This window comes from Hydra vulgaris, chromosome 05 (genome assembly GCF_038396675.1).
Source record: "Hydra vulgaris chromosome 05, alternate assembly HydraT2T_AEP".
In the NCBI taxonomy this organism is placed as follows: Eukaryota; Metazoa; Cnidaria; class Hydrozoa; order Anthoathecata; family Hydridae; genus Hydra; species Hydra vulgaris.
Genome location: NC_088924.1, coordinates 37,071,153 through 37,087,299, shown reverse-complemented (window position 1 = coordinate 37,087,299; position 16,147 = coordinate 37,071,153). Strand labels below are relative to the sequence as shown.

Below are 16,147 nucleotides of genomic sequence, written 5' to 3'. Positions count from 1 at the left end.
AAAAAAATTCTCTAAGCTGGTTGTATGACATCATGTTTATCATTTAATTTCTCATCTGGTATCTTTGTTTTAATTTTACTAATTGTGTGGTACCACTTCTGTATTTTAATTTCTTATCTGTTATCCTTATTACAACTTTTTCTACCGTGATTAAAAGGAAAGAAAAGATTTTTTCAACATTTATTTTTATATGAAATTTTTACAAATTATTAAATTATGTTAAACAGTGTGTAAAGGCGGACAAAAACGTAAGGGAGGGGGGGTGGTATTCGGGGTAACTACCCCCTTCCCTTACTTAAGAAAAGCCAAACTTCAAAATATTATTGATAAAATTAAAAAAATAAGAAAAAATTAAAAAAAATTTATATAACCATTCAATATATTTATTATTACTAACTATCTTATAACCTTTCTAAAATCATTCTAAATATCAAATGAAACTGTTGTTTTATCTTGAAAAAACGCAAACCTTATTTTTTATATTTTTTTTGGTCCGACTACCCCCTTAGAACAATGACCTGGATCAGCCCCTGCAATGTGTAATTTTCCATGTCGTTATTCCAACTCTATCGAATTTTTATTCCATTCAAGCGAAAATTTTCTGTGCGGATATAATCTCCGAGGGAATAGTTTTGCAATCATTAAAGAATGTTTTTCATATAATTCTTGAAAGAAAATTGCTTGTGATGCAATGGTTAATGATTATTCTAAACGAGTATTAGAAATGGTTGTTCAAAGGGAATTAGTTTTGTAACTATCATTAATTAGAGTTTTTCATATAATTCTCCAAAGGGAATTGCTTGTGATGCAATCGTTAATAATTATTCTAAACGCTTATTAGAAATGATTGTTCAAAGGGAATTGATTTCGTAACAGTCACTACAGTTATTTTAATTTAATTAATTGTGTAATATCGCATTCATATTTTAAATTCTCTTCTGGTATAGTTACTTTAATTAAATCTCTCGTGGTATTGTAATTCTCGCTTTGTTCTGTGTTCAACATTCAACAACTAAACTTTAGTTATAAACAATTAAACATAAGTATAATTTTAGTTTTAAACAATTAAACATAAGTATACTTTAGTTATTAAAGAAAACTAATCTTCACTCGTTATGCCTTTTACAACATCTTTAATCTGGGATTATTTCAAGAAAAATATAGGTAAGCACTACTTACTAAGTATTTTTTATACTTTATCTCAAAAGGTAATTGCCGACAATTTCGGGAAATAATTCTAAAATTAATTACTGGCAGAACTATTGCTAAATATAATAACTTAACTGTTATTCTCGTACGTTCGCGTGGCCAAGCGGATAAAGTTATGGCATGTACGCGCGGAGTTCTGGGTTCAAGTCTTTCATGAGAATTTAAGATTTTTTAATTTTTTTTTAACTAAAAATGCAGGTTTTTTTTTACATTTTTACGTTATAACTATTATTGTTTATTAACTATTAAGATTTGAAAAAAAATTAATTTAATTGGTGGAGCAATAATTCATAAATCGCAAAGCACAGTGTGCTAAATTGATGGCCAGGTTGTATGCCTGCCCACTCTGAATTTGTTTTTGTTTCATATAAAGATACCTAGTAACTAATTGTAAAAAAAATAAATTAAGTTCACACCTATTAAAGGGTCTTTTTTTGGTAATAATATTTTTGAAATTATTTAACTCTTTTGACATTTTTTAGAGGTAAAATTTACAGTAAATGCCCCCAAAACTTAATTTTGCCTCAGGCCCCAAGTGAGTTCGAAGCGTCCCGGCTCTGTTGTTTTTAATAAAAATAAAATAAAATAATAATAAAAAAGTAAAATCATTTTATTTGTTATTAAACTGTATTTTACATTTTCAGGAGAATCTGCTCTGTGTAAAACTTGTGGAAATAAGCTTGCAACAAAGCAAGCAAATACTACTGGCTTGCGAAAGCATATTCAAACACAACATGGGAAGTTATTCATCGAACTTCAAAAAAAAGAAGACGAGAGGAGATCACAAGTAGATGAAGAACTAAACGTAATCGAGGCAGGTGCTTCTGGATCCGCAAAAGATGTAGCCTTCAAAACTCTCACTCTCCCGAAAAAAGCGATTACAAAAAAGTGGCCACTTCAAGATCGGCGTCAATTAGTAGTTGATCATGACATCATTACTTTGATTGCTACTGAGTGCTTGCCGTTCAGTTTTGCTGATTCTGAAAATTTTAAGAGGTTTATGAACAAAATATTACCAAATGCCACAATAAAACATTCAACGACTTTCTCAAAAAATAAACTCCCTCAGCTTTACCATACACTGAAGGTAGCAATGCATGAAGTTATGGAAAAAGAGCTCATAGATCTTAATCAGGTTGCCATAACCACCGACCACTGGACATCAAGGGCAAATGATTCAAACATGTCCGTGACATTACATTATATCTCGCCAGACTTTGCCCTAAAAAAATTTACATTAGAAGTGTGCCTATTTAAAGAGCGACACACTGGTATCAACATTGCAAAAGCACTTGATAACACAATCTCATACCCTGAATCATTAAAAAAAGTACCTAATAAACTGTGTGTTATTGATCAGGCATCAAATATGGCATGTGCTCTAAACAACAGTGTATCTTTAATAACTAAAGAAGAAGGTTCTGTTACATGCAGTGATCACAAACGCAACACTGCAAAGAACAGTTGAGGGTACCCCGGAACTGAAAGATGCTTTTCTTAAAGCCAGCTCACTTACTACCAGGCTTCACAAATCTACAGCCTTCAGTGCTTCGTTGAAAGATGCTTGTTCTAGGTTAGATGTGAGTTATCTCAAAATACCCTCCACAGTAACCACGAGATGGAACAGCCATTACGATATGCTGCACGTCATGCTTCGACTGAAGGTTCCACTCATATACTTACGCGATACAGAAGGTGATGATTGGAAGAAAACCGTACCTACAGATGAACAGTTCTTACTCTTTGAAGCTATTGTTCCAGTGCTTAAATCTGTCAAAGAATTATCAGTTTTTTTATCTTCTGACACAGAGATCCGAATTGACATGTCACTGTGGAAAGTAACAGCACTCATCAACTTCATTGAGAAAGAAAAAAATAATTATGTTACTCATGGAAACAACAAATTAGTAGAAAAATTTTTGGAGGATTTATTATCAGAACTAAATAAGAGATTCCCAGACAAAGGCCGTAAATTACCCGCATTTGCACTAGGACATTACCTTCATCCATTTTTTCGTGGACATCTTCTTGATGTTGACGATAAAAATATTCAAAAACTGGTTGAAAACCATCCCACAACCAAAGAATACTTTGAGAATTCTTCATTGTCTGTCTCAAGCTCCAGTAGTAACAACGGTAGTAACGATTCCGTTCCTGATAATGCACAAGGTTGGGAGGAAAATGAGTACAATATTATTTTATCAAAGTATAAGGAAGATACTAATTCACATCATATACACAAAAACCCTCCTATTAAACTTGAAATGGAAAAATACCAAAAAACAATAAGATCCAAAAATGCAGGAAAAACTGACACCTTAGCATGGTGGAAGCAGCATGCAGCGGAACTTCCTATCCTTTCGGGTGTTGCAAGATCTTGGTTGGCAACTCCACCAACCTCTGCATCATCTGAAAGAGCATTTTCTGCTTCAGGCCTTGTCATCACTGATCGTAGATACAATCTCGATAGTGACAAGGCAGATAAGCTCGTATTTATAATGCAGAACTATTCCGCTCTTGAAAGTTACATTAAAAAATGGCCAATCGAACAAGAAAATGAAAGTGATATAAGACATGAATCAGACTTATCTTTGCCAATATTAATAGAAGAAAATCCTAAAATACCAACGAAAGTACGGCAAAGAAAAAAACAACGAATGGACAATAGCCAAAGTATTGTAGATTATTAAAAAACAATAACTAAATCTCTAAAAATTGTACTTGTATTTTGTTAATAAAAAATTCAATAAGTTACATTTTAATTTTTTGTTTTATTGAGAGTCTCGATTCGAGACCATGCGATACTTTACGATTCTTTTCATTATCGGTATCGTTTGGTATCGAAAGCGATACTGATAGTATCGACATTGGAACATAAGCGATACCACACGATACGAGACCTTCCTTCTCGGTATCGAGTGGTATCGAACCGATACTGATTGTATCGACATTAGTATATAAGCGATACCACGCGATACGAGACCATTCTTCTCGGTATCGACTTATACGATACCGATTATCTAGTGTCTAATCTCCAGTACAGTTACAGTACTTTTTTGCGCTAAAAGAGTCACTAAAACTTTATCATAAAAATATTTATTACTACTTTTAAATTTATTTATTTAGTTTTATGAAGTCGTAAATTAATATAATTCAAATATACGTTAAATCCTATTATTTCATACCTTGGTTATTTTATTATGTTGATTATTATTTTATTGACATTTCTGTTATACTATTACCTTTTTTTGTTCTGTTTTTGAACATTTAGAAAAATAAGTTAAAATTTTCAGCCAACACTGACATTTTATTGTTGCTAAACGTTAAATTTTGTTATAAGGATTGCAGTTTCCTATCTGTTTTTTGTTCTTTATTCAATAAGTATTTGATTTAAATTAAATATGATTATAATTTGATATTTTATTACGAGATATATGTCTTTATATATGAATATATTTATCTTTTTAGATTTTTTTATGTTAATTTAAAATTTTTTGTTCACGCAGTTCAAGTTATAAATGTTTATACTTTGCATAATGTTTATACTATGTTTAAAGTTAAAAAGTTTTTGATAAATATATGTATGTGGTTATATGTGTTATATAATTGTTTTATAAATGTATTTTTAAAATAGTATAAAATGTATCTATTGTTTATATAAATATTATATGAGGTGTTTATATATGTTATATAAAGTTAAGTAAATGTATTTGTGTTTCCATGTTTTCAAAGTGTGTGACTTGGCAAACATGTTGAGCAAGATTTTGCATAAAGTTGTTATTTATGTTACTAATGTTGTTACATTTGGCTTACCTTTATGTTGGTGACTATTGTTAAAATTATAAGTGGTTTTATTATTGAAACTCACTGCTTTTAATCATTCACTAAAAGCCACTCAAGAAAAATCATTTTGCCATATATACATTTTGTTTATTTCTTAATTTGAATTTTTAGAACCATGACGTACCAACATGAGTTGTTTACCTAAAAGCTAACATGAAATAACAGTATTTAGCAACTACTACTCACCTATCATGACATCTTATCTCTATCAGGTATATTGATTTTCGATTCATATTTGATGTTTTTCTTTGTATTTACTTATCCATTACATTTTTTCATTTCAGATTTATTATATAATGGATTTATGCGATATAAAAGAACGAATATATGTAAATTTTTATGAACTCTTTAAAAACATCTGCTAATAATTAGTCCAGTCAATGTTCAAACTTCAATGTTGCATATGTCATCTTTAAGTAGTTTCTAGGCTTTTCTAAATGTGTTTCTTATTCACATAGCTTTACAAGCAAGGTAGGCAAGCAAATTTGAGCTGAAAATTTTTTTTAGCCTTTAAGGAGAATTGGTGTTACACTTTTTTTAAATTTAATTTGTTTAAATGTAGTAGTTTTTACAAATAAATGTTTGTTTGTTCTTTGCTTTTTTACTTATTTGTTTTCAGATTCTTAAGAACTTGGCAACTTATCTAAGTAAGTTTTTTTTTCTTTTTAGTGCAATTGGTAAGAGCTGAAAGTTATTCTTTAGAGCAATTGAAAAGAACTGAAGTGTTTTTTAGTTACTTCACACAGTATAACTGATACTTAAATGAGTAAGTTTAGTATTTTGTTTTATTCTATATTGGATTTATTTGATATTTGATATATATTATATTAGATATATATTTTATGTATTTAACATGGAAAACTGACTGTAATTTGCTGACACGAAGGTTTATAAACATAAATCTGCCTATATTTCAGTATATTTTATACTTCTCTGTATCTATATAAATATTCTTTCTTAGAAAAAATAAATAAATACCTTTTGAAAGTAGTTGAAAAAAATAATGATGTTTTTCCATATTTTATTGTGTAAAGTGTAATACCACTTTTTAAAGGTATGTGAATATATATATATATATATATATATATATATATATATATATATATATATATATATATATTTAAATAATTAATTGAGAGTAAAATATACTGACTGACATTGCTTCAATTTTTTATACAAGATTGTGCATTTATTATTTTTGTGCATTAAGGTAAAAATAACTTTGTGCATTGTAGTCTAGATTATTTTTTAAATTAAAAATAATTGATGTAAATAAATATTGTTTAATATTTTCGATAAACGACTTATGTATGTAAACATATAAAAAGATATGGATTTCAATAAATCTTTAGTTTAAATAAAGTCTTTGATTAGAAAAGATCACAATTTGTAAGATTCTTTTAGGTTCATTTATTCAGTTGTAACAAGAGTAAGATTACTGGTAATATGTTTAATGATAATAGTGAAATTGAAATAGATAGTATTAGGCTCAACAAAGTTATTAATGTAAATGCTTATAAACTACTTGAAAATAGTTGTCCAATGAAAAAAATAGATCTAGGCAGGATGTAATTAAGTGGTGTTCAAATGTTAGAAATGTTGCTCGGCAAGCAGAAAACTTGACAGAATTCAGTGTCAAGCAGTGTTAATGTCTGTTAATTTGATTTTACTTTAGACACTTTAGAACAAAGCAAAGTATGAGTTTAACTATTTATAGTATCAATTAACACTTTTAAATTTACATAATTTTAATTTTTTTTATAATTTCTATCATATTTATGTTCCTTTTACTCTATTACTCATTAGTCAACAGTTAGAGAGAAGCTGGAGCTTAATTAAGAAATGTTGGAAATTAGCTTTTAATCAAGGTAAAAATAATTTTGTTTTCTGGTAACATAATAAAACCACTTGCTACTATTTATTCCGTGTTTTTTTTTACTTTTGTTAACATACTGCTTTGGAAACACTTTCTTTCTCTCACTCTCTCTCTCTTAGATAAACGGGAGATTTAATAAAACTTATGTAATTACTGAGCTCTTACGTATTTCTTAATACCACAATTAATAATCACCATTTATAAGAAATATTTTACGAATTGCTTGCTATTTTATGGTATAATTGTTTAAATTGTTTAACTATAATTGTCCCTTGATTGTTCAAATATTATTATAAGTAAAATCTTTTTAGTCCAAGTATTTAAGTTAATAAAATATCTTATTAAGTTGTGGTGTTATTTGCCAGTAATTTTTTTTCGCTTCTTTTTTTAAGTATTTGCAGGCTTTACTTGAATTTCCTTTTCTGGTACCTGTGTTGTGACATATTTTAAAAAGAACTCAACTGATGTTAATGCGATCTTTATGTCGTTAACTATAAGCAATGACGTTGCTGATAGGGAGTCAAAGTTAAAATATTTATAGATAAATTTGTATTTAATTTTTGAGATAATATATCAAGTTATTAATGTGTTTTTATTGTTATTAATGATTTAATAATTCATAACCCGTATTACGGGTTGCTTACTGCTAGTCATTATCATTATGTTATGAATTCATAATAGTTAATAAAATTGTATTAAATATTCTCTGGTTATCGTGTTTTATACGTGTTTAAATGCGAGTTTGAAACTCATTAGGCATATTGTATACCTGTCTTTTTACGCATCTGATGTCTATTTTTAATGCGCGTTCGATACGATAAAATGGTTAACATATATGCGTTAATAACGCGTATTCTGGAAAGTATGATCATTTGCTTTCTTGGGCAGAGATTTTCATTAAACAAAGCGCTTTTGAACTAAAATTATTTTTAAATCTCTGCGTGGAAGCCAATAATATTACGAGTAATATTAAAGTACATCACAGTAAATTTACCTATAAACTAAATCAAAACAACAAGTTAATTACTTCTGTTAAGTTACTTAACTATTAAATTTACTTTATATACCTAAAAAATTGAAAAAGTCATACAAATGTTTCTATATATTTTTTATATGTTGTTAATACATAATCAGCTTCTAACAAAAAATTATTTTACCGATAAAATCTCCAATAGAATATGAAAAAACATCATACTATTTTTTTTTAACTTTATTTTGCAGCGATAACAAGATAAAACATTTTCTATAAATGCGCAAGTTGTTTTTAGGATTTTTTTTAAAAAAGAAATTTTTAAAAAATTCTCTTATTTATATAATTTTTTAATTGTAATTAAAAAATACTGCAATACACCAGAATCGCTTGAAAAAAAGTAAATACACAGATATATTAAAAAAAGCATTCTAGAAAGAAACAGTTGTTTACACCAATAAGTTGGCCCAACATTGTTATAAAGTTGAAAACATCGGATAATATACCGATAACGCGCCAACGTTGGTTCATCGTCGACCTTATATTTTAGGTTAGATATTGGTCAAAAAGCCAACATCAAAACAACGTCGGCTAATAACAGTAGGTTGCCAAAAAATTAGCGACAATTTTCCTATTTTGTAATTTTAAAGTTTAAATGAATTTTGCGAGAAATTATATTGTTTATAAATTTATTTGCTTGTGTATTTTAGTTACTCATATCATTATTAATAACAATAATGCATAGCTGTTACAACCAGTGTTAACAGTTTTAAAGTGCAATAGCAGTAGGTTTTGTTTTTTTTAACAAATAATTTTTGTAAACTTTAGATGTGTCTAGCTTGTTTTTGAAATAAACAATCGAATCAGCTTCTATTATTTCAGACGAAAAGTTTTTCTATGCATTTTACTACTCAATTTTAGAAAAATTTATATGTGAAGGTATTTCTGTAAAAATGTGTTTTTACCTATGGTTAATAATTTATTATTTGTTCTAATGCATAAACATTGATTTATAACGATTCTAACATCTCATTGTCCTTTTAGTATGGCAAGTCTTATATATATATTTATTTATTTATTTTTTTTTTTTAGGTGCCCCAAGAAGTCCTAACGGTCTTGTCACAGAGCACCGCGGAAGTGCATTTAACCAGGAAGTTCACGCCTTCTTCCTTACCGTGACGCGAAAATATGCCCAGAGCTCGTTTCGAACCTGGATCTCCTGCTTATAAAGCAAGCGTTCTAACCACTGCGCCACGGCCGCACAAAATATATATATATTTTGTGCAAAATATATATATATATATATATATATATATATATATATATATATTTTGTGCAAAATATATATATATATATATATATATATATATATATATATATATATATATATATATATATATATATATATGTATATATATGTATATATATATATATATATATATATATATATATATATATATATATATATATATATATATATATATATATATATATATATATATATATATACATTATTATGATTTTCAAAAGTTTAAGCTTTCAAAAGTTATTTTTATTTTATTTTTTATTATATTATTTTTTGACTTTCAGAATTTTCACGCTTCTGATGAGTCTCAAGGGAGTCTGAGATTGGTAAAAATGTAGCAGAAAGCAAGTTAACGGAACTACGTAAACTGAAGAGTTGTGTGAGTTAAGCGTTCGCTTAGTATTTTTTTTCTTCGATAACTTTGGCAGTATTATTTGCTTTAATTATTTAAAAGTTTTGAATTAAAAATTATTTGAATTAAAAAAAAGTAAGTTTTTGAAGAAATTTTTTAATTGTTTAACAGTACATTGACTTTTAAGTAATAAGTTGTACGATGTTGTAGAATAAAGAAAATTAGTAAATACTTTTCAACATAAGAAAATCAAATTGAAACAGTTGCATTATTTTCTGAATGTCAAAATGCTAATAACTTCCAAGATAATACTCATGAAAGTTTATCATTTGTTCAGTCAGTTGATGCAACTGATTCAACTGCTGTTGTTGAGTCGCCTTCTTTTACAGAGGAGCCTGGACCTTGTTGTTTAAGACAGTCATCTTTTCCATCAAAAAAGGGAAGAAAATTTAAACAAACCTGAAATAAAAAATATAAATGGGTTTTACAAGACCGCGAGAAAGAAAAAGTTTTTTGTTCTACCTGCATCAAAGCTACTCAAATGAGAATGCCTTTGCCTCGTAGTTCAAAAGAAAAAGATTCGTACGAAGCTTTTATTTTAAACGGATTTTCTAATAGGAAGAAAGCGTTTCAAATTTTAGCATTTCACGAGCGATCTTAACTTCATAGGGCGTCTGTTAGTATGATCGCCTTAGCAACACTGGAATCGACCGTTATCCAACAGCTTAATCATCACCAAAATAAAGAAATGATGGATCATACGACTTTATCAAAAATATTTACAGCACTTCTTTATTTGGCAATTCCTCAGTTTCGTTTTAGAAAAATTTAGAATAATTATCAATCATTAAAATTAATTACTGGATAACTAAATGTTTCTTCTTAATATATAAGGGAACGCAAAGCCTTGCTATTCCTGGAAAGGCCTTGCGTTAATTATATACATATATTTATATAATTATATACATATATGTATATACAAATACAGTTAATTACAAATATCTTGACTCTCCAGGGGACCAAGGAAAACGGTTCGACTAAACGAATGTTTGACTTAGGCGATGTATAACTGCCTCCATGGTTTTTGTTATGTGTGTGTATATGCGTGAATGTATGATGTTGATGTATAATGTATCTTTATCCAAAAAGGTTTATATATTGGTCAATAATGAAGTAAATTAAGCACGTATCAGTAATGAGTTGTTTTTTTTTCCACTATTGATCACTTAATGTTCGCATTTGCTTGTAAACAATGTGAACAATAATATTACTTGTATAAATGTACCTTTAAAGATATTTTTATTTAGATGCAGTTACCCGATGTTCTTAAATAAAAAGACACAAAGATATAATTTAGACTGTTTAAATTTTACACCATATCAAAGTGAGTCTAATGACACGTGCACCAAATCAAAGTGAGTCTAATGACAGAAGGTGATAAAATACATATGAATTTGATATTGATGATGAAGATAATGATATCATGATTTTATCAAGATCGTTTTGAAAATAATTTTAGTTTTGTATAAGTTTTTGTTCTAAAAATGTAAAAATTATTTTTTTGGTTTTATTTGCTTTCAATAATTGCTTTTCAATTTCTATAAATTAGTTACCTGCGTTAAAAAAATGGTACAGGGCAGATTATTTGTAATACTATAACAACAGTTAGTATTATAATGTAAAATTAAATAACATTACTACTACTAATAATAAGTGAAAGCTGTAACAATTGAGAACAAGATGTGCAGTACAATAGCATAAGATATTGTACTATTACAACTATTATAAGTTTAAGAAGAATTATTGTTCTTAATCACAACAACACAATATTGTACAAAAAATAAATATTTTTCGAATTAAAAGAGTCACGGCGATAAAAGCCATATTTTTAAGGTTAATAAACTCGTATATAAGTTGGTTGAATCAACGCTAAATCAGCGTTAATCTAACGTTGATTTTTGGTTTGTTTTCAATGTTGATCTAACGTTTGGTTTCAATGTTGATTTGTGTTTCCATTTTAATCAAAAATCAACCATTTTTCAACCATAAATTTCAATGGTTTGTCAACGTTGCTTCAACGTTAATTGTGCTTGCTGGGTGCATACGACACATAATTTTTATATATTGTTTATATATAAGACACATTGTTTATATATACGACACATGTGTTTTTATATATTGTTTATATATAAGCGCTACTTTATTCCTATACAATAAAGTTGCGCTTATTTAGAGAACCTGCTTGAAAAGTGTTGATTAATTACAATCTGTATAAGAGTTTATAAAATGGCTTGTTTTTCAATTACATGCATAAATATGATAGATCAGTGGTATAATGCGCTGTCATCGGTGCCATTTTGTGAGGGTTCAAAACCGCCACATAATAAAATTTATTTTCAATTTTCTTTAGCTATATATATTTATGGCAAAAAAATAAATATAGCAAAAAAGACTTGTTGTTTAAATAAAATTTAAAGTTTTTCTAGCCAAGGGTTTTCCTTTTTTTTTTTTTTTTTTTCGCAACACACCTGCACAGCTGCGCCTTCTGGAGTAGCAGGACAGTCTTTTTTTTAATTTTTTTTATTTAGTTTCAGACCATAACTTTTTTTCAGACCATTCGCAGCTTATTAGGACTACTTACCTGAACACATTTATAACATAAGTATCTTAATAATTACACATACGCAACAAATTTCTCCCAGTGTTTGGATGTTTTTAGAGATTTTAGCTTTTCTTAAAATCCTTTCGTTTAATATAGTGTATAATATCTCTACTTATATTATATATATACAATATCTAAAAAAATTCAAAAGTTTTTTATTGTTTTAAAAAATGAAAAAAGATTTAAAAAAAAAAAAGTTGCTAGTGGTAGGATTGGAACCGGGTTTTTTTTATTTAAAAGCTCTGCATGCTAACCACATTGCCGAGTTGAAATGTACTCTAACGAATATTTTAAAAGTATATAATAAGTAAAAGACTTCATAAAATGGAAATAAATGCTATAGATCAAAGTTAATGAGATGTTGCCGCAATGCATTTTTTATTTGACGCAAGTCAAAGTAAAACTGTAAAACTTGATACATGTTTTGGTATGTTATAAAATTGCATAAGTTGAAGTTTACGTAAGTTGCATAATTGCATAAACTTCTGTTCACGTTTTCTTATAAAAAAAGTGCTGCAACTTTTTCTCACCACTACCTCAATCGCAATGGCTGCCTAGGTTTCCGTGTCAAACTTGCTCAAATGAGAATTACTAAGTAGCTTCATATATAGTATGATATATGTCTACACCGTTTAACCAGCGTTTTATACAGCCCTCAGAATTAAGGTCGGCATTCGGCAATGCCAGCCTAACTGCCAACCTAAAAAGTGTTTAAGGTGGTTGGTGATGCAAATAATGACCGTAAAAAAAAATTTTGTGAAATTTTCTTTTTATGGTGGATTTTCACCCTTTGATATATCTATTTTCATGCAACTAACGTTGAGAACAATAATATTTCTTGGTCCATATTTACCCTTTAAAACACTCTGGGGTAACATCAGAGTCCATAGCAACGTCTCTAGTTACCGTAAACAAAAGTTTATTCTTTATTTTCCTCTCATAATATGTGCCTTATTTTAATCAGAACATTCACAAGGATGTATCTGCTATGTTTTTAGCGGTCTAAGTATAATATTTTGAAGTCACAAACATTACTCAGACAGATAAATAAGTTGATTGAACATTTTGTACTTTATATTATTTACAAAAATTTATTCTTTAGGGAACCAAATGTCTTTGAATTTATCTGTTTTCAATTTTTTGCATACTTGCTATATCTCAAAATATGATAACTCGAGATAGAATTGAGCATTTTACTTGAAATTTTCAATTTGTGTTTAATATGATTTAATACTCCGGATCACCCTTGGATTTCACATATAACACTTAATCTGTTAAGAAAATTTAGTTTAGGTGAAAATTTGTATGAACATCTGTTGAAAAGAAGTAGTATTTTCACAAAAACTTAAATAATTCTTAGAGTAAAATGATTTATGCAAATCCTAAGGGTCATCTGGAGTATAACATAATAATATACATATGTGCAAAAGGATTTTTAATTTTGCTTTAGTTTTATCAAGATATCACGTTTCAAAAACATCATTTGTAAGGGTCAAAATTAACAAATTTTCCACCATTATGGATTTTCTGTTTAAAAAATTAAAAAAAATTTTTTTTTGCAAATTTTTTCTTTTAATGTATTTAACAGTTTTAATAGACTAAAAAATATTGCATTGACGAATTTCAGAAAGTAGCTTATTTGCATCCCTACCACCTTAAGGTTGGCAAAAATCGCTGACACAGTTTCTATGATTTATGGTAACCTCTTTGTTCCGAGGCAACCATACATATATATGTAGATATATATATATATATATATATATATATATATATATATATATATATATATATATATATATATATATAAATATATACATATATATATTTATATATAATATATATATATATATATATGTATATATATATATATATATATATATATATATATATATATATATACATATATATATATACATATATATATATTAAGAAAGTATGTTGATCTGAACAATAATACTGAATTAGTTACTGATAAAGTCAATATTTTTGCTGTAGAGAAAAATTTTTACAAATTAAAAACAAGCATACTCAGTATTCGTGTTTTAAGTTACTTCTTTCAGCATTTTGTTTGTAAGAATATTGCTTTTATTGTTCAACCACTACACCACTTCCGCATTAGAAAGAAAAAAAAAAAAGACCACAAAGACACAACTTCACCGTATAGATAGTAAATGGGTTAAGTACATAGTAAATGGGTAAAGTAAATGAATAGTAAATCTTTAGCAATTTTTTCAATAATAAATTCTTTAACTTTACCCAAATATCACCAATGCAACACTTAGTTGTTTAGTTGATACCAAATTAGGAATCAGATATTGAACTATAATTTGCATTTTAGTACAACTTTTATAAATTTTTTAATTTAAAATTAAAGCCAAATCTAATTCACTTCCAACAAGCTTGAATGCAACCACTATTAAAGCGGTAGTTACTATGAAAAAAAAATAAAGTTGTTGAGCAAGGAAACAGTTAACAGTAGACTTGGAAAGTTACAGGTTGTATGTGTCAGGAAAACATGAAGATGGGAGAAAGTTCCAAAAGGTCGAAGTGCGGGGTAAAAAAACAGGACAAATAAAAGTTTTTAAAGCATGCAGGGACAGATACAGTAGAAGAATGAGACTTTGCTAAATGACAAAAAAAACAAGAATGAGTTTTAGAAGATGGATCTAGAGATAATAACTTCTTATTAATTGATAATAGCTTCAGTTGTTGTTGTTGACTCAACCGTTGTTGTTTCTGTCATATTTAAACATGATTGAAATACATTTGTACAAAACTCGTTGTTGTTATAATTACAAAAATCCTTTAAACAAAATTATTTTTCTAGTTTAAGAGAAATAAAATAACAAAAATGAAATTTTTTTTTAAAAACAATATATTTAAATCAGTGGAAGAACTGTTTGGTCTTAAATTTTCAACTTATTAGAATTCCATATAGTTACCTTTTACATTTTTAAATCCAAGCATTTTTATGTTTATACTTGTTTAAAACATTGTGAAAAAAAAGCATTCATTGTTAATAAAAGTAATAACTTGATATGAAAATTTTTAACATTAAGTTATTTGAAATACTTATAAATCAAAGATCTATCACTGGTGCATATTTTATATGCAAAAATAAAAATATAAAAAATGTAAGCATTATCTTGTCTTAGAACCTAGAGTGCATTTAACTCTTATAGCCTCAAAACAAATTTATGTAAAAATAACATAAACTAAATCAAAACAATATGAAAACCTTCAATAGTTAAAGGATTACCTGTTGTAGAAACTATTGTTGTTGGAGATTCGGTTGTTGTTGTTGAGGCTTCTGTTGTTGGAGAGTCAGTTGCTGTTGTTGAATCATCTGATGCTGTTGTTGCTGAAAGTTTAAAAATAGAATATATAATCAGTGATTTCAAAATAATTCATTTGCTTGTTTTTTGTTTTTAATGTAACAATAAAATAAATGAATGTGATATTATTACAAAATTTAAAATTGTTTGTAAATCATAACTACATTGAACCCCGTTATTATGCTATTTTCTAATGTTATTTTTTTGTTTTTATTACTTACCTGAAAAAGGAAACAAAAACGCAATTCAAAGTGAGTCTTAAATATATTTTGCACAATAAATCTTTCTATTGTAGATTTAGTGCCATGTTGGATCTCTGATAGCCTTTAACAATAATCTAAGATAGATAATGAACAAATAATTGACAATTATGTTATGCTTGCTCAGGTTATGTTATGCAAGGACTTTACTTGATGACGAATTACTTATATTACTCTTAAAGTTGTTTACTCTTCTTACTTCAATAGTTGAATTTAATAAACTATTTCATGGCTATTTGGTTTGCAACATCATAAATACTTATAAATTTAGCATTTATTGCATTAAACACATTAACTATGTTTAAATTAGTTTTTCTTGTATTAGCCAACAACA

At 27.6% G+C, this 16,147-nt stretch overlaps 2 protein-coding genes and 1 long non-coding RNA gene across 16 annotated transcripts in view; 2 read left to right on the top strand and 1 right to left on the bottom strand.

Annotated features, from left to right (window-relative positions):
* LOC136080829 (mucin-2-like) overlaps positions 1–16,147 on the bottom strand; it is a 93,594-nt gene that overhangs the window by 64,209 nt on the left and 13,238 nt on the right. For all 4 annotated transcript variants that reach the window (XM_065798078.1, XM_065798081.1, XM_065798079.1 and 1 more), the window contains exon 3: positions 15,478–15,579. In XM_065798078.1, coding sequence (XP_065654150.1) covers positions 15,478–15,579 — 102 coding nt within the window. The remainder of the gene's footprint in view (positions 1–15,477; positions 15,580–16,147) is intronic.
* Positions 698–9,155, top strand: LOC136080828 (uncharacterized). Of its 11 annotated transcripts, none has more exons than XM_065798070.1 (7): positions 698–1,164; positions 1,854–5,028; positions 5,164–5,264; positions 5,337–5,523; positions 5,722–5,818; positions 6,859–6,920; positions 7,321–7,517. In XM_065798070.1, exon 2 carries the CDS (start codon positions 2,847–2,849, stop codon positions 3,897–3,899), a length of 1,053 nt encoding a protein of 350 aa, XP_065654142.1. In that variant the 5' UTR covers positions 698–1,164; positions 1,854–2,846; the 3' UTR covers positions 3,900–5,028; positions 5,164–5,264; positions 5,337–5,523; positions 5,722–5,818; positions 6,859–6,920; positions 7,321–7,517. The 11 variants fall into 11 exon arrangements, with proteins under 11 accessions (XP_065654142.1, XP_065654143.1, XP_065654141.1 ...); XM_065798071.1 differs by having other exon boundaries at positions 1,854–5,032; XM_065798069.1 differs by lacking the exons at positions 5,337–5,523; positions 7,321–7,517 and adding exons at positions 8,727–8,837; positions 8,991–9,155 and having other exon boundaries at positions 1,854–5,264.
* On the top strand, positions 9,422–11,109 carry LOC136080041 (uncharacterized). The gene is made up of 2 exons (XR_010638403.1): positions 9,422–9,583; positions 10,864–11,109. It is a non-coding gene; the product is annotated as an uncharacterized LOC136080041 (long non-coding RNA).

Excerpts from the sequence above, each read along its gene's own strand:
- LOC136080828 (XM_065798077.1), top strand. The coding sequence starts at position 2,847 with ATGCTGCACGTCATGCTTCGACTGAAGGTTCCACTCATATACTTACGC.